The sequence below is a fragment of the Ursus maritimus genome, unplaced genomic scaffold (assembly GCF_017311325.1).
Source record: "Ursus maritimus isolate PB19 unplaced genomic scaffold, ASM1731132v1 scaffold_23, whole genome shotgun sequence".
NCBI classification, from domain to species: domain Eukaryota; kingdom Metazoa; phylum Chordata; class Mammalia; order Carnivora; family Ursidae; genus Ursus; species Ursus maritimus.
The window spans coordinates 34,485,124-34,502,273 of NW_024424786.1; the positions used below are offsets into that span (position 1 = coordinate 34,485,124).

The 17,150-nt window shown below is 47.0% G+C and overlaps 3 protein-coding genes across 4 annotated transcripts in view; 2 read left to right on the plus strand and 1 right to left on the minus strand.

The window, feature by feature from the left end:
- TMX2 (thioredoxin related transmembrane protein 2) overlaps positions 1-7,801 on the plus strand; it is a 9,502-nt gene extending 1,701 nt beyond the window's left edge. Inside the window, exons 2-8 of one of the 2 annotated variants that reach the window (XM_008694147.2) lie at positions 4,847-4,907; positions 5,150-5,263; positions 5,528-5,604; positions 5,838-5,944; positions 6,130-6,195; positions 6,288-6,417; positions 6,939-7,801. In XM_008694147.2, coding sequence (XP_008692369.1) covers positions 4,847-4,907; positions 5,150-5,263; positions 5,528-5,604; positions 5,838-5,944; positions 6,130-6,195; positions 6,288-6,417; positions 6,939-7,085 — 702 coding nt within the window. In that variant the 3' untranslated portion in view covers positions 7,086-7,801. Of the gene's footprint in view, positions 1-4,846; positions 4,908-5,149; positions 5,264-5,527; positions 5,605-5,837; positions 5,945-6,129; positions 6,196-6,287; positions 6,418-6,938 lie in introns of those variants that run through there. The other variant, XM_040639133.1, reaches the window with a different exon arrangement.
- A 491-nt stretch (positions 7,802-8,292) lies between these two features.
- On the plus strand, positions 8,293-9,938 carry SELENOH (selenoprotein H). Its single transcript, XM_008694268.2, has 4 exons — positions 8,293-8,547; positions 8,634-8,779; positions 8,897-9,027; positions 9,765-9,938. Exons 1-3 carry the CDS (start codon positions 8,426-8,428, stop codon positions 8,995-8,997), a joined length of 369 nt encoding a protein of 122 aa, XP_008692490.2. The 5' UTR covers positions 8,293-8,425; the 3' UTR covers positions 8,998-9,027; positions 9,765-9,938.
- A 141-nt stretch (positions 9,939-10,079) lies between these two features.
- Positions 10,080-16,846, minus strand: BTBD18 (BTB domain containing 18). Its single transcript, XM_008694149.2, has 2 exons — positions 16,723-16,846; positions 10,080-12,718 (listed from the first exon to the last, which is right to left on the minus strand). Exons 1-2 carry the CDS (start codon positions 16,844-16,846, stop codon positions 10,701-10,703), a joined length of 2,142 nt encoding a protein of 713 aa, XP_008692371.1. The 3' UTR covers positions 10,080-10,700.
- Between the last annotated feature and the right edge of the window lie 304 nt (positions 16,847-17,150).

Genomic DNA, 17,150 nt, shown 5'->3' on the forward strand with positions numbered 1-17,150 from the left:
CGTGTAGGGACCTTTTATATAACTAATTTCTCTGTATACTCTTGTTTAATAATATGCAAAATACTGGAATTTTTTGTATTTTACTATTTCTCTGATAGAATTTTTTTAAATTAATTACGTAGAGTTCATAACCAGTGTTTGTTTTCCTGGAAAATCCATGTTTTACTGATTTACCTTAGTGACTGGGAAGTTAGGATATTAAAGTAAATAATGTTAGCAATAACAGGTAAATAAATAAAAAATAAAATAACAGGTAAACCTTGAATTTTCAGTGACATAACAAAAGTTTATTTATTTATTTTAAATATTTTATTTATTTATTTGACAGAGAGAGCACAAACAGGGGAAGCAGGAGAGGGAGAAGCAGGCTTCCTGCTGAGCAGGAAACCCAATGTGGGGATGTGGGGCTAGATTCCAGGACCCTGGGATCATGACCTGAGCCGAAGGCAGATGCCTAACCGACTGAGCCACCCAGGCGCCCCCAAAAGTTTATTTCTAACTGGAAAGAAAGAAGCATTTTGCATTTCCTGTATGTATTGTCTTTCAGAGTAACCAAATAATTGACAAGGGAATGTTGATTTCTTAATAGGCAAATTTGAGCTAATAAATATAGAAGGATTGATAAGATCTATTTTTTTTAAATATTTTATTTATTTATTAGAGAGAACATAAGCAGGGGAAGCCCCAGGCAGAGGGAGAAGCAGGCTCCCCACTGAGGAAGGAGCCGGATGCGGGACTTGATCTGAGGACCCTGGGATCATGACCTGAGCCAAAGGCAGACACTTAACCAACTGAACCATCCAGGTGTCCCAGGGATTGATACAGTTTAAAAATCATTTAGCAGAGGTGCCTGGCTGGCTCAGTCAGTGGAGCATGCAGCCCTTGTCAGGGTCATGAGCTCAAGCCCCACGTTGGGCATAGAGCTTACTAAAAAAAACAACCATACAACAAAAACATTTAGCAACCCCTAATGAAATAATAAACCTAGGCAATAATCATGCTAAAACCATCAGATCAAAGGTTGATGTGTCCTCTGAAGAGATACAACGGGGAGTGTGTAGCATTGTCTTCAAGCCTCTAGATTTCATTGCCACTTTACAAGAAATATGGAAGACAGAAAATCATCATCTGAAGAACACATACCATAAGTTTGCAAGCAGCCAAATCCAGAAAGTGGGAAAGTCAAGAGTACAGGTGACTCAATGTCTTCAACAGATAAGTGGCCTGGGGTAAAAAGGAAGAACAGATATTCTTTAGAGGTAAAGGAAGACCAAAGAAACACACAAGCCAAGTGCACTGTGTGTATCTGGCTTGCTTGTTCCTGATTTGAACAAAAAACTGCACAAAGACAATTTGAAATTATGGGGATCATTTGAATAAGGACCAAGTATTAAATGACAGTAAGGAATTATTATTTTTTTTAAAGATTTTATTTATTTATTCGACAGAGATAGAGACAGCCAGCGAGAGAGGGAACACAAGCAGGGGGAGTGGGAGAGGAAGAAGCAGGCTCATAGCGGAGGAGCCTGATGTGGGGCTCGATCCCATAACGCCGGGATCACGCCCTGAGCCGAAGGCAGACGCTTAACCGCTGTGCCACCCAGGTGCCCCGACAGTAAGGAATTATTAACTGGGTTAAGTGTGATAATGGTATTTTGGTTTGTTAAAAACAAAAAAGTCCCAGGGCGCCTGGCTGGCTCAGTTGGAAGAGCATGTAGTTCTTTATCTTGGGGTTTTGAGTTTGAGCCCCTCATTGGGAGTAGAGATAACTAAAACAAATAAACTTTTGAAAAAACCGGGGGGTGGTGTGGGGGGAACTTCTTTTAAAAAAAAGCCCTTGGGGCACGTGGGTGGCTCAGTCAGTGAAGCATCCAACTCTTTTTTTTTTTTTTTTTTTTTAAAGATTTTATTTATTTATGTGACAGAGAGACAGCCAGTGAGAGAGGGAACACAGCAGGGGAAGTGGGAGAGGAAGAAGCAGGCTCCCAGCCGAGGAGCCCGATGTGGGACTCGATCCCGGAACGCCAGGATCACGCCCTGAGCCGAAGGCAGACGCTTAACGACTGCGCTACCCAGGCGCCCCAAGCATCCAACTCTTGATTTTGGCTCAGGTCATGATCTCAGGGTCCTTAGATGGAGCCCAGCGTGGGCTGGGTGTGGAGCTTGAGTAAGATTCTCTCTCTCCCTCTCCCTCTGCCCCTCCCCCCCCTTAAAAAAAAAAAAAGTCCTTATCTGTAAGAGATACACACTGGAGTATTTGCAGGTGAAATGATATAGTTAGAATTTGCTTTAAGTTTCTCCAAAAAAAAGTGGGTAGCATAGATGAATTGTTTTGGCAAAATGTTACTGTTAAATCTGAGTAGTAGGGATTTATTAAAGTATTGTAGGGGAGAAAATTAATTTTTCCTCTACCTTTCTGAGGTCTTGCCTGAAACCCCTGTAATAAAAGATTAAAAACAAAAGATAAACAAGTTTATTAACATGTATACCTCATACATGCATGGGAAAGACCCAGGGAAAATGAATTAACTCAGAGGTGGATTAGAACTCTGGCATATATCCATCCTTACAAAGAGCAATACATTTTTGGAGAAATGGCTGGACAAAGGAAAGAAGTTTTAGGCGTCCAAGGACGGCAAACTGTGGGAAGGTAAACTCATGGTAGATAAAGGGTCTCGTTTGTTATGTTAGTTTCCTCTGGTGCTGTCTCCAGGCTGATAGGGTCTAAAATTGTCTCCCTTGATTAACTTTTGTCCTTCCTGGTAGAGAGGGTTAGAGGAATACTTTAAAAAATTTATGTCCTGCTTCAGGGCACCTGGGTGGCTCAGTCAGTTAATCTTGCGACTCTTGGTTTTGGCTCAGGTCATAATCTCAGGGTTGTGAGATCGAGCTCCGAGTGGGGCCCTGAGCTCAGCACAGATTCTCTCCCTCTCCCTCCCCCTCTGCCCCTCCTCACACCTGTGCCCAGGTGCACGTGTGCGAGCGCTCTCTCTCTCAAATAAATAAATAAAATCTAAAAAAAAAAATTATGTCTTGCTTTTAGACCAATGGAGGGCAAGGAGCTTTTCTTGTATCTACTTCTTTTTTTTTTTTTTTTTAAGATTTTATTTTATTTATTCATTCAACAGAGATAGAGACAGCCAGCGAGAGAGGGAACACAAGCAGGGGGAGTGGGAGAGGAAGAAGCAGGCTCATAGCGGAAAAGCCTGATGTGGGGCTCGATCCCAGAACGCCGGGATCACGCCCTGAGCCGAAGGCAGACGCTTAACCGCTGTGCCACCCAGGTGCCCCTCTTGTATCTACTTCTTAATTGCTTTTAGGCTCAAAATTACTATGCAGAATAATCCAAAGTAGCATATTTTGGGGGGGCACATTCTGCTACCTTTTAGTATCCTATTTTTATGTATGTTTGAAATTTTCTACAATAAAAGGGTTAAAAACAGGGAACAAACAGGCAGAATAACCAAAGGGACTCTGCTTCATACCGTTTGTCTGGAACCCAAGCTCATTCTGCTTCCCCCTATGGCCTTAGGGTCATGCCATCATCAGCCGGCTAGCAGACGAGGACGGGAAGCTGGAATGCGAGGACATGCGCTTGCTTACCGGCGCAGACGTGGCGCATCGCTTCCACTCCCGTCCCATGCAGGAACGCTAGTTGCACAGTGCTGCTTCGGTGCAAGCGGACTGCGAGCCCAGCTGCAGTGCGCCCAGGAGGACACAAACGGGGCCGGGAGTACACGAAGCCAGTCTTTGCCTTTGACCCACTGTCTTTAAACACTTTTCCTTTCATTCCTACATTTGGTCTCCTGCTTGACCACAGATCCTTTTTTTTTTTTTTCTTTTAAGTTCATCCTCCACGTTTGTTAAGTGCCAGTTCTAACCCAATTTCATTTGTGAAAATGTGCTGCTTTCTGTTCAGGTATATTTAGTAAGGTCTGTCATATTCCCTTACCCCCACTTTACATGTCTGTTGCTAAAGCCAGTCGATACTTTTTGTTGGAGATTGATGCTAAAAACCCAGAACCTGAAGTCCCTGACTTCTAGGTGTAAATTTTAGTTGATTGGTTCTGTGTGAAATAGTGATTTGGGTTCCTGTATTGTAAACAGAAAGGTCTGGAAGGCCTCGGACCATCTAGACTCTAGTGCCCCCCCCTTCCCATGCTTTCTTTCACAGGGTCCTTGTTACGCATCGCAGTCTTTACTCTTTGAAGTTACCTTGTTTCTTTGTCATGATTATTGTCTGTCTCACAGACCTTAGAGTCTAGAAAGTAAGAAAGAACTGGAAGCTCCAGGTACTGAAGGGCCTTCTAAAGCTCTGAGAGGCCCCCTTCAGCTCTCAGATCCTATTAAAGGTGCATGTTTTATCACTATGAATATTGGATGGAGAGGAAGGGTTTAATGTAAACAAAACTCCAGAAATGGAATAGCCAGCTATTGTATTAATGGAGTATTACAGAGGAAGTTTTCCTGGGAAAGTTTTATTTATTTTGTTTAATTTTGAGTTGGTAATACTGTCTTACGGTATTATATGGTATTAGGCTTTATGCAATTCTTTCATACGCAGTAGCTCATTTACTCCTTACAGTAACCGTTTGAGACAGAAATTGTTCTCCGAGGAAACCAAGGCGCAGAGGTTCAGTGATCTGCCGAAGGGCACCAGCCAGTTTGTGGCTGGGGTAGAGCCTGACTGGTGTTCGTCCCACTGCATCTTCGCCGACTGCGGTTACTTCTTTGCTGGTACCATTCCCAGTTTGGATCTCTGTTGGTTTTTAGTCCATATCTGGCTCCCTTACCCACTCAAAGCCTCTGTGTTTATGGCATTTCTGTCACTTTGATTCTGTTCCAGAGAGAAGTAGAGATCCTGATGTTCCTCAGTGCCATTGTGATGATGAAGAACCGCAGGTCCAGTAAGTTCAGCTGCTCCTCGGTCTCTCGAGCTTAGGCCTCCCGCCCTCCGGAGCTGCTTGCAGTCTGGTCACGAGAAGGGCATTATTTGGTGAATGAGTCCCTCATTCCATGCCGGGGCCGAATTTGATCTCGGACTTTTATCCTCTTCCCCCTCTCCCATTTCAAAGCACCACGGGAAGAGTGACAAACAGGATATAGGAGTGTGCCACCCAGCCTGACCTGTGACATCTTTGTGTTTCAGTCACTGTGGAGCAACATATAGGCAACATCTTCATGTTTAGTAAAGTGGCCAATGCAATCCTTTTCTTCCGTCTGGATATTCGCATGGGCCTGCTTTACATCACACTCTGCATAGGTAAGGAGACTGGTGGTGGGAACCAAATTCCAACCCCAGACAGGTCTCTCCTCACCCTTCTTCCATATCTTGTACCTAATTAGTTATGTATGTGGCCCAGGTGATAGGAATCCACAGTAACTTTAAGAGGAAGGAAATGTGTCAGTGGTCTGCGTATGTCCACAAAGTGTATTCTTTGGTGCCTAAAATCTTTGAGTTGGTTTGAAAGTAAACCCCTGCTGCAGGCCTTATATGCTTCCCCTGACATCTTTTTTCCGTGTTTAGTGTTCCTGATGACGTGCAAACCTCCCCTATATATGGGCCCTGAGTACATCAAGTACTTCGATGATAAAACCATTGATGTGAGTTCTCTTCCTCTCTCCCTGTTTCTTGGGTCCCTTGTGGGTGATTTTATAGTTGTGCTTTTAACTCACTAGGAGTAACTGCTTCAGAATGGAAGTCAAGGGCACTGAGGTTCATGACTGGAGCGAGGGAGACGGGGGAGGGAAAACCAGGGCGAGGAATAGATGCTCAGGTCTGAACCTTCTGGGAGCCTCTGTGATGCAGCTCACCGTTTCTTCCCTGTGTGTGGCAGGAAGAGCTAGAGCGGGACAAGCGGGTCACTTGGATCGTGGAGTTCTTTGCCAATTGGTCTAATGACTGCCAGTCGTTTGCTCCCATCTATGCCGACCTCTCCCTCAAGTGAGTACTGCACAGGGACGGATGATGGAAGCAGAGGTGCTGTACTTTCCCTCGCATTGTTTTTGGCCTTGATTTTTGTACATTGCAACCAAAGGCGTTTTCCCCTCTCTCTCCAAATATCTGTATTTCCACTTCCCTTGATCCATTCTCTTCTTTCAGTGTGTTAAATAATATATTTTTCTTAGGTACAACTGTACAGGGCTAAATTTTGGGAAGGTGGACGTTGGACGCTACACTGATGTTAGTACGCGGTATGTAAGGGCCTGGACAGAGGGTCTGAGCAGTAAATCACTTGGAGTGATGTGGACAGATGCATTTACAGAGTACTTTCTGGGCCCTGTAGGTACAAAGTGAGCACGTCGCCCCTCACCAAGCAGCTCCCTACCCTGATCCTATTCCAAGGTGGCAAGGAGGTCATGCGGCGGCCACAGATTGACAAGAAAGGACGAGCTGTCTCTTGGACCTTCTCTGAGGTATCTGAAAGAGTGAGCGAGTGGTTTGGAGAAGGGTGTAGAACAGTGGTGGGCTTTGGAGCCCAACCTGGGTTTGATTCCTGGCTCTGCCACTTGGCCCACTAGTTCTGAGAGTGTGGACTGGTTACCATATTTCATTCGTGAATTCACTCAGCAAATTTGTTGTGCTTCTACCATGTGCCAGCACTCCTAGTACAGGGGAACAGTTATTAAGATTCAGTCTCAGAGGCCCTCATCAGTATAGTCTGTAGGCCTGAGGTTCCTTAGCAGTAAATTGGAGAGAGTAACACTTGGGTCCCAGGGTTGTTTTGTAGAGGACATTAAGTAATGTAGCTGTAACTCTTGGCACCGTGATTGTCACAGAGTTGACTCTTCCAGGTACCCAAAAAAGGAGAGTTAGTTTAGAGTAGGTTTCTGTCCTCTCCTTCCTTCTTTCCTAGACTATGTCTAAATGCTTCTTACTTCCCAGTAAGAACTCTCCAACCAGAACCCTGATGTGTGTATGTACCTCTTTTGTGCAGGAGAATGTGATCCGAGAATTCAACTTGAATGAACTATATCAACGGGCCAAGAAGCTATCAAAGGCTGGAGATAATATCCCCGAGGAGCAGCCTGTGGCCTCAACCCCCACGGAAGCGCCAGATGGGGAAAGCAAGAAGGACAAATAGAATGCCTGCCTTGTCAGTGCTTCCTCACCTTTGAGGCCCTGCCCCTCCTGTAACCATAAGCCTTTCGTGAGGCCTGGGCCTTTTATTTATGTTTTCTCCTTTGGCTACCCCTGAGTGGGGCAGGGTGCTGCTTCTGATTTTAAAGAGGCTTCCAGGGAACTGACAGGCACCCTTCAGGACGGCCTCCACTGCTGTGGCCAAACTTTCACTGGAAGAAGGGAGAAATCTACAATGGATGAGATAATGCTTTCCCTCCAGCTTGGGTCAGTGTATCAGTTACTGTTCACCACTCACATGTCTCCTCCATGCTGTGTTTTCATCCCTCTTAGTGGACCTACACAGTCTGCTTACATTAGATTCAGCCTAACAGAAGATGCCTGTATATGGAGGCTGCGCTAGGGTTTCTCCCTCAAGGACCCTTGCTTCTTTAGGCACTTCTGGCTTGGTCTGTGGCCTTCATTAAAAAGTATAAGGCTAATTTTGTCACTGGTCCCAAGGAGACACCTTTAACCACTGAGTGTACTCATTGAAGATAATATTGAATAATCCCCCTATTTTTTGGAGTTTGGGAGGAAGGGGAATAGGTTTGAGACATTCCTTTGTGTGGTGGGGCCTCCGGGAGAAAGCCCTTGGGCAGGAACGGGGTTTCACTTACTCTCCCACCTACTCCCAACACCCGGGTGATGGTTTTCCATAATAAAGAAACTGGGATTGCCTTTTGTTTGCGCCTTCGCGTGTTGCTCGCCTATGGGAGAAGCCTGGCCATCGCAGAGGAAACGCCTACCTCCTCTACCTCAACTTCAGAGTACCGTCTGCTGAGTTTCTCCAACTGCCCAGCGCTGGTTCCCAGGATCAGGGAGAGTCGGGGAAGGCTAGTTACCGCAATCCCAGACTACTGCCTCGCCCAGTTAGGCTGTGGGTTTGGTTTGGGATTGGTCCGCGGTTTCCAGGGAGCAGGTGTGGCGGCGGGGATGGGGTTTGTGTGTCGTGGTCCACGCTATTGCCCCCGACGGAGGCTTACAGAAACGCCTGTAGGAAGCCAGGCTTGTTTCAGAGCTGCCTAGTCCGCGCCCCTCGGCAAGCGCGGGTGGTCGGGTCTGGGGCTCCCCGTGCCTCCCCCGCGCCGCGAGCAGAATGGTTGTGCCCAGGGAGCGCCGCCCCCCCCCACCGCCGGGGGCTAAATGGTTGTGCCCAGGGACCCCGCCTCCGGACCACGTGTGCGCCCCGCCACGCTTTGCGCAGCGTAGGGAGACGCTTTGTGCCGGCGGCGGGCTCTGTGGCGTGTGGTTTGGAGCCCCGAGTTCCAGGTCGGCTCGGCTCCCGGTCGGGCTCCAGGCGACATGGCTTCTCGCGGGAGGAAGCGGAAGGCCGAGGTGGCGGTAGTCGCGGTGGCGGCGAAACAGGAGAAGCCGGCGGGCGGCCGGAAGGCAGTGGAGGAGGCGACCGTCGTGATCGAGCATTGGTGAGGGGCCTGGAGAGGCCCGGGGAGGCGGGCCAGGGCGTCACAGGCCAAGGCCCCAGCCTCTGACCTTCCCCATCTCTCCCTAGCACGAGCTGACGCGTCTACGGGCGCAACGCCGCGGCCCTGAGCCAGGCGCTGCGCCTGGAGACCCCGGAGCTTCTCGTGGAGGTGAATCCTGCCAAGCCCCGGAGGGGCAGCTTCGAGGTGACGCTGCTGCGCCCCGATGGCAGCAGTGAGTGCGGGCCCGGGAGCAGGCGGGAGGCGCTGGTCTCAGCCCGCGGGCACCTCGGCATGTGGGGGGCATGCTGGTGCATTCCAGAGTGACTTCGCTTCCTCGGTCTTCCCCCAGGTGTGGAGCTCTGGACTGGGATTAAGAAGGGGCCCCCACGCAAACTCAAGTTCCCGGAGCCTCAAGAGGTGGTGGAGGAGCTGAAGAAGCACCTTTCGTAGAGTGTTTCGGGCAGAAGTCCTCGCGCTGAGGTTTGAAGCGGGGGTAGGGGTGGATTGGGGGTATTTGCGAAGCAGCCCTTACAGCCCTCTCATTTCATACAGGATCTACAACTTGTAACTCTTTTCTTGCTCAAGATTTCCCCTTCCTGCTGGTAGGAGAAATAGAAATCGGCAGTAAAATGTTTCCTCTTAGTGTGCCCTTTGCTGATGGCATGTTTCACTGTTTTTGAGCTAAGCTATTAGGCCGCTGATCATAATATGAATGACTATAGAAATGCAATTTGTGCCCTTTGAAGATGCGGTTATTGCCCTGGCGGGGGGGAGGGGTACGGACCCTATTTGTATGTTAAAAAATTTATTTTGCACACCTGTTGGCAGTTGTTTTGTTCCTTAATGGTGGTGTAAATCCCACCGGTTTCCTCTTTTGTGAGTTAAAATCATGGGCACTTTTTATATATTTTTTTCCCCTTGTACGGGCACAACCTGTGTAACCGCCCTGAGGTGTGCTTACGCCTACCCTAATTTCTTGTGTTTTTGTTCCTAGTATGTTTTCTGTTATTCCTATGTGAAAACTACAGTATGTCACTTGTGGCCCCAAGCATTTGACTGGTCTTTATCCCTAGTGCTTGCTGAGTGAAATGTGGGGGAGGATGCAATCCTTGAACTCTCCTGGGTTTGTGGATTCTAGGGTGGAGGGCACAGCTTCTTCAGCCTTTAGGATTGCCTGGACCTTCTCTAACCTTTTTTTTTCCCCGTCATGTTTACAGCCTCCTGTCCCTGGTGATGTTGGAACATTTATGATGGAACATGGCCAAACTTCAGTCATGTACCTGAAGCCATGGTTTCTTCCCTCCAGAAAGGATGGTTCAGTTGTGAGGCAACCCTCTACTAAGACATTGAAAAGTTCTTGGATTTCGTTTAATAAAAGTTGAAATAAAGTATTTGAATAATAAAGTAAAACTTAAATCTTATGGTAAGAAATGGACAAAGCCAGCCTTTTGTGGGATTGGCTCCCCTTGTATTTTTCATATTCTGAGGTCACAAATTAACCTGGAGCTCCTAGGTTCTCTGGTAGATAATGTGAAATACTTGCAAAAACTGTAGGGGGAAAAAAAGTAAATTTATTTTTTTTAAAAAAGCATCTGTCTTTTTCAACTCACTTCTTGGAAGTGATGTTGGAAGTTATGTTTTTTTGGCCCCTGCAGAGGTTTGGCTAGACCCCATATTGGACTGAATAAGCCACACACATTAGGTATGGGAAAATGTCGTCACTCGTACCCACTTGTTCCACCCCAGCATTGTTGCACACCTTCTGGAACATTTTCTGTTTCTCAGAGGGTACTCCTTCTCATTTATTATTGAATTAGCAGTGACTAGATGCTTCTCAACTTAGGAGACCTGGTGTTGGCTGTTATTTATGACTCAGTAGAGTCGGGTACCACACAGTTTATAGTTTCACTTGTTTATCACTAACTGGAACATAGATTACAAAGAAATAAGATGGTTCAAGTTCATAATTTTGTACCCATGGTACTACTTTTGCCTGGTTCCCAAAGCCTGGGGAGAGGAAGGGACCTAAAGAGAACTAGGAGTACACCTGCCTCTTGTGCTAGGAGGACAGGGCACGTGCTAGCCTCTGCCAGTACCCCTTTTGCTGGCCAACATTTCCCACCCTCCCACTGCCCCTAACCTGCACTTCTGTTCTACGTTAGTATGTCCACCTCTGTGTCTGACTCTGAGGAAGGGTCGGGCCACACAGAGGGAATACCAGTGGGCACCAGCCTCCCCTCGGATGTCCAGTCCACCACATCAATCTCTTCCTCTTCGGAGCTGGCAGAAAGTGGGTCCAACAACTCAGAGGTGCCAAGTACCTCCTTGCCTGCCTCTGGAGCAGGATATAATACCTCATCCATACTTAGGGACACTTCTGGCCTAGTGTCCATCCAGTTTGAACAGGGAGGGGAGAGGTCCTCATGGGACCTTTGGGGAAGGTCAAGAGAGTCAATATGAAGCTCACCTCTCTGACTATCCAGTGGTTGGGAACTGGTAATTTCTAGATCTGGAGTCCAAGAGCCTCCTACAGAAAGTACCTCCCCTTCACTCACCTCAGAGGCTATGACAAGGGGACTAAGGGATTCAATTGGCTCTTTGTTCTCACCAACAGGTTCCTTTTCCAGTCCCATAAGCTCCCTGGGCCAGAGTTCCATGTCTGGCAAACACCATTCCTCCCCTTCAATCCAGTTCTTTCTGGTTTCTGTCAGGTGATAGCTAGGGGTCCTGCAGCCCTCGGCTCCGGGACTTTCCAGAGACCCTATGGGGGGCTCAATGTCTGAGCCACACAGCATGAAGTCCAGGATCTCCTCCAGCTCACTTGTGGCCGCAGCGCTTGTGATGCGGTACTCTTCAGCTTCGCAGGGCTGCCCCAGCAGGGCTGGGTCAAATGCGTAGGGCTCGCTGCAGTCAATATCCAACCCGGGTTCCTTCCCTACCAGTTCTAGACTGGACCCGAACTCAGACTTGACCACCGGGTGTTCTGGGGAGCAGCTAGCAGACAGCAGAATGTCTTGTAGCCTAGAGCACACCGGGGAGGCCTGACACAGGTCTACCTGAGCAGATGACGGCTCCTGCTCCTGCTCGTTAAGGGAGGATGGTTCAGTAACAGCAGCCTCTTCTGAGTACTGAGGTTCTGGGATCTGAGGGCTCCCTGGAGAGTTTTTGAGGGGAGGCTCTTGTACCACCTCCCAGCACGTCCCATTGACAATCTTCCGAAGTTTCACTCTTCCCACCTGCCCCTCTTCTGCAGAGTCTGAGTTTGGTGCCCTGACTTCAGGGCTCCGCTTCTTGCTCCCACTTGTCTTTCCAAGGCCAGATGGGCTTGGGACGCTCTGCAGAGGACTAGCTCTCCCTGGTTTCTCCTTGTCCTCTGGTACTTTATTTATACTCTTCTGCCGCCAAAGACGCCGGCCAGGGGCTGTGGGTACTGAGCTGGGTCCACTTACCATGCTGGAAGGCTGGGATGTACAGATATCAGGAGATGGCTTCGAGCGACTCAGTCTGATCTTTCTGGGCAGCAGCCGCTCATCCACAGAGGGATACAGACTGGGTGGGGAAAGTGCTGTAGGAGCAAGGGCAGGGTCACTCTTATTCTCTCTTGGCCCCTGACTGTGACTTGATGGTGAAGAGCTTTTTTCTTGTGGAGTTGGGCAAGCTCTGGCCTTCTTCTTGAGCAGATTGCCAGACAAGTTCTCTGCATTCTGTCGGTTGCTTTTCTCCAGGGGCCCCTCCTCCTTCCCCGAGGACTTCAATCTCACCGGCCCAAGAGGACAAGGAGTCTGGGTTGCAGGCAGTGGAGTCCGAGGGCGGCGGCTGGATGCCACCACCCTGGCGGAGATCGGTGCAGCACTTGGAGGCTGTAAGCACTCCCGGTTCAGTCTTCGGCCCTGCGGGGCCTTCACCAACTTCCCACCCTCTAGCTGAAGGGATTCCAGCTCAGATACACGGAGCTGACGGGCAGCAGAAAGCACATCCTGGGCTTCTTCTCGAGATACTTCCATCTCTGAGGTATACAAAAAGTCCACCAGCTTCCTGAGTGTCCTGATTTTCAAGCCCCCCAGCTCCAGCACCACCTTCCGACCCTGGGCTGGCCTCTCCCGCTCCAGGCGCTCTGTGAAGAAGGGGCTGCAGGCTGAGAGGATGCAGCAATGAGCTGGGACTGCCTCACCTGGAAGGAAATCCAGACACTGTCATCTCATGCAGATTGGCATGTACATGGGCTAAGCAGAGTCCTTACTACCCAGATGTGCTGTCCCTTCTCTCAATTTTCCTCTGTGGAAGTTCAAATAGGAGAAATTTGTTCCTTCTGTCTGCCTGGAACCTTCTGTCATTACCTAACTCCGTTTTATCCTTCAAAATCTAGTTTAGGAGACCCTTGGGTGGCTCAGTCCGTTGACCATCTGCCTTCCGCTCAGGTCATGATCTCAGAATTCTGGGATTGACTCCCACATCAGGCTCCCTGCTCAGCGAGGAGTCTGCTTCCTCTCCCTTTGACCCTCTGCCCACTGCTCGTGGTCTCTCTCTGTCTTAAACAAATAAATAAAATCAAACAAATAAAATCTTAAAAACAAAACCCCTAAAATCTAGTTTGGACATTACTTCTTTCAGAAAGTCTTTCCCCACCCCACCTCAAGCCTAGGTTAGGTGCTCCAGGGCACAGAGATGTACTCTAGCTATCAGAGCATTTAGCTATGTGTATTGTAAGTGTCCACCATCCTTCACTGAAGTGAAGCTGTAGGAGGACAGAGACTATATCTGTCTTGCTCACTGAGGTATACTCATTGTTTGACAGAAAGGAGGGGATCAAATTTGTTTTTAGACTCACATAAGGGTTTAAAAAATTTTATAGAAGCTGTTTGTAATAGAATGTGAGCTTCGGATGTACACAATTCAGGGTTCAATTCCTTCCTGACTCTCTTAGGCACTGCCTACCAGGCAGTGGTCTATCCTCAGCCACCTTCTTTATGGGCACTTCCCTGGCAATCTCAGTCTCTCTCATGGCTTCGATTTCCAAAGGCTTGCTGCTGACTCCCAGGTCCTACCTCTGCCGAGATACCTTCTTCCATGATACACTAAACATGCCATAGCCTGCATCAACCTTTCTAGAAAGTGAACTCCATTCCCTAACCCCCAAACCTCCTGTTTCTTACTTCAAAATAATTATCTACTTTACCCAGCTGCTCAAGTCTGGAAACTACAAGTCATCTTTGATTGTTCTCCTTTACCCACTGCATCTAATCTAACATGAATTTTTATTTATTTATTTTTAAGTAACCTCTACACCCAACATGGGGATTGAACTCAAAACCCTGAGATCAACAGTTGCATGCTGCACTGACTGAGCAGCCCGGCGCCCCACAAACGTTAATCTATAAAAAATAAATAAATAAAAAGCTACTATTTCTTGAGTCCTTATTGCATACCATGTAATGTACGAAGTATGGGTTTTACCAGTATTCATGCATTTACTCTTCACTACAATCCTGTGAAGTACCTGTTATTACAGATGAGTAAATTGTGGCATAGCTAAGTAATATAACCATCACAATTACACGGTTAGCAAGTCACAGGGAGAGGATTTGAACCCAGGGAGTTTGGTTACAGAGCCTATGCCCTTAACTGCCCCAAGTTTTGTAAATTCTTTTTGTTTATAAACCATGCATTTTTCTCTATTCTCAATGCCTTAGTTTTAGGCCACCATTCCCTCTCCTGGATTCCAAAATGGCCTCTTACCTGGGCTCAACAACAATAATTCTTCTCATGCAGCCCAAGTGCTATTTCTAAAGTAGGTATGTGATCATGACCTCCTTCTTAATACCTTTAAATACATTTCCCAGGGCGCCTGGGTGGCTCAGTCGGTTGAGTGTCTGACTCTTGGTTTCGCTTTGGGTCCTGATCTCAGGGTCATGGGATTGAGCCCTGCATTAGGCTCCACACTCAGCAGGGAGTCTGCTTGAGATTCTCTCCCTCTCCCTCTCCCCCTCCCTGCTTGCACACACTCTTTCTTAAAAAAAATAAATAAATCTTTAAAAAAATATATTTCCCAATGTTCCGAGGACAAGACCTACTTCCTTTGCATAACACTTCAGACCTCACACATTGCTGATAATTTCTCTAGCCCTATCTCTCATCAATACACTTCTTAGAGTCTGCCCTCTAGCCACAGTGAACCACTCACAAATCCTTGGTCATATCTAAATCTCTGTAAATGCTGTTCTCTCTGCCTGGAAAAATCTTTCCCCACTTCCTCCTACTCCCATTTGTCCTCCAGATTTCCACTAAGAGGTTATTTTCTCCTAGAAAATCACCCTAACCTCTGTCCCCCAACCTCCTCACGTCTGGGAAGGTGCCCCTCTCTTGTGCTCCTGTATCAGCCTTTACTTACTCCAACGTTATTTATTGTATTGCAGTTACTTGGATCCACTGGTTATCAGGGTCTCTCTCCCCTTTACATGATTTCCATACAAGGAGGGATTTTATCTTCTTATATATTGTATGCCCATGCTAGTACACTGTTCTAACATACAATAGGCAATTGATTTTTTTTTTTACCTTGAATTAAGGGATGAATCCCAACTCCGTACTTACTAAGAGAACCAACAGGCAAGTCAGTTAACTCCCTAAGCCTCAATTCACTCATCTCTAGAACTGGAACCAAATAACATTATCTCACAAGGCTGTTGTAAAAATCAAATGAGACACTATACTGTATGTACTCTGCAAACTGTAGAGTGCTACACGATGTTGGTTGTCATAATTCTTTTTTATAAATGAAGAAACTGAGCTCCAGAGAGATGAAGAGGGACTTGCCCATTTGTCACTTAGTTTCTAAGTAACAAAGCTAAGACTTAGACTCCTAGTCTTGGGCTTTTTATAGGATACCAGGCTCAGGGTGCCTGGGTGGCTCAGCTGGTTAGGGGTCCAACTCTTGATCTCAGCTGAGGTCTTGATCTCAGGGTCATGAGTTCAAGCCCCGCACTGGGTTCCATGCTGGGGATGGAGCCTACTTAAAAAACCAACAAAAATACATGATACCAGGCTCTACTTTATACTGATTGAACATTCCAAGTGTAAAGGAAATGGGTGGAAATAGACTGTATGTTTTTAGGTCTAACAACAAACAACAAAAACCATCAATCTGAAGATGAGAAAAATTAAGCAACAGCTTGGCAAGAAAATGGGAAAATGTATAATGGTATTGTCTAACACTTACATTGTGCTTAGTACCTTAAAGCATTTGTTCTAAGTGCCATGTGTATATTAACTCCATCTTCACGATCATCCTGCTACATTATTATATTATTATTTTAAAGATTTTATTTATTAATTTGACAGAGAGAGACACAGCGAGAGAGGGAACACCAGCAGGGGGAGTGAGAGGGAGAAGCAGGCTTCCCGCTGAGCAGGGAGCCTGATGCAGGGCTCCATCCCAGACCTGAGCCGAAGGCAGACGCTTAACGACTGAGCCACCCAGGCGCCCCCATCCTGTTACATTATTATTATCCACCCTTTACAGAATTTCTATACTTACTAAACTTTACATTACTTTCATTTTTAAAAAAGATTTTATTTATTCACTTGAGAGAGAGAGAGAACCAACTGGCGGGAAGGGGCAGAGAGAGAGGGAGAAACAGACTCCCTGCTGAGCAGGGAGCCCCACACAGGGCTCAGTCCCAGGACCCGGAGATCATGACCTGAGTCGAAGGCAGTTGCTTAACCATGTGAGCTACCCAGGTGCCCCTACTTTCATTTTTTTTTTAAAGATTTTATTTGAGAGAGAGAGTAGTGAGCGAGAGAGAACAAGCACAGGGAGGAGCAGAGGGAGAGGGAGAAGCAGACTCCCCAGTGAGGAGAGAGCCCGACGTAGGGCTCGATTCCAGGACTCTGAGATCGTGACCTGAGCTGAAGGCAGATGCCTAGCCAACTGAGCCACCCAGGCATCCCCTCACTTACATTTTTTAAGAGAAAAAGAGCACAGTCTCATTTTCACTCTTGGAAACAGTAACTGTCCTAGAAACAAACAGCTCTTTACCAAATAACTTATAGTTCACAGGAGCAATAATACATCTTCTTGGTTTTGTGTTCTACTCCCTGACCCTGGGCTCATTTTATCTTAGTCTATAGAGAGTATTCTATAGTGACTTTTCAATTGAGTCCCCACTAGTGTCTTACCTTCTGCCTGCAGAAGGACATCACAGAATACACCAGTCTGTTGCTGGTGATGAAGCTGCAGAAAAGCTAACCGGAGAAACCGGGGATTCCTGTATAGGATTTTGGAACTGGCAGGAGAGCACATGTTGGTCTCTTAAACCTTCTAGGTTTTCACAGATCGGATTCCTGTGGATGAGAAAGTATATTTCAGAACAATGGCTGTACCTAATTTTTTTGTCTTTGAAATGGTAGGAAAATCTTGAAAGTTGGAGATAATAGCCATGAGCTGAGTTACCATAAGCCCAGAAATTGTGCCAAAGGTCTCTCAAGAAAGAATATCATAGTGGTTACATGCGGGAGCTTAGAAGCAAGTGTAGATTTGAATCTCAGCTCTGTTATTTATTAGCTTAGCTGTATAATCTCAGGCAAATGACCTAACTTTTCTGAGT

Bases quoted from the DNA above. Each gene is read 5' to 3' on its own strand.
- BTBD18 (XM_008694149.2), bottom strand. From the start codon at position 16,846: ATGTGCTCTCCTGCCAGTTCCAAAATCCTATACAGGAATCCCCGGTTT. The intron at 12,719-16,722 runs GTAAGACACTAG...ATTTCCTTCCAG, and splicing joins TGTCCTTCTGCAGGCAGAAG to GTGAGGCAGTCCCAGCTCAT.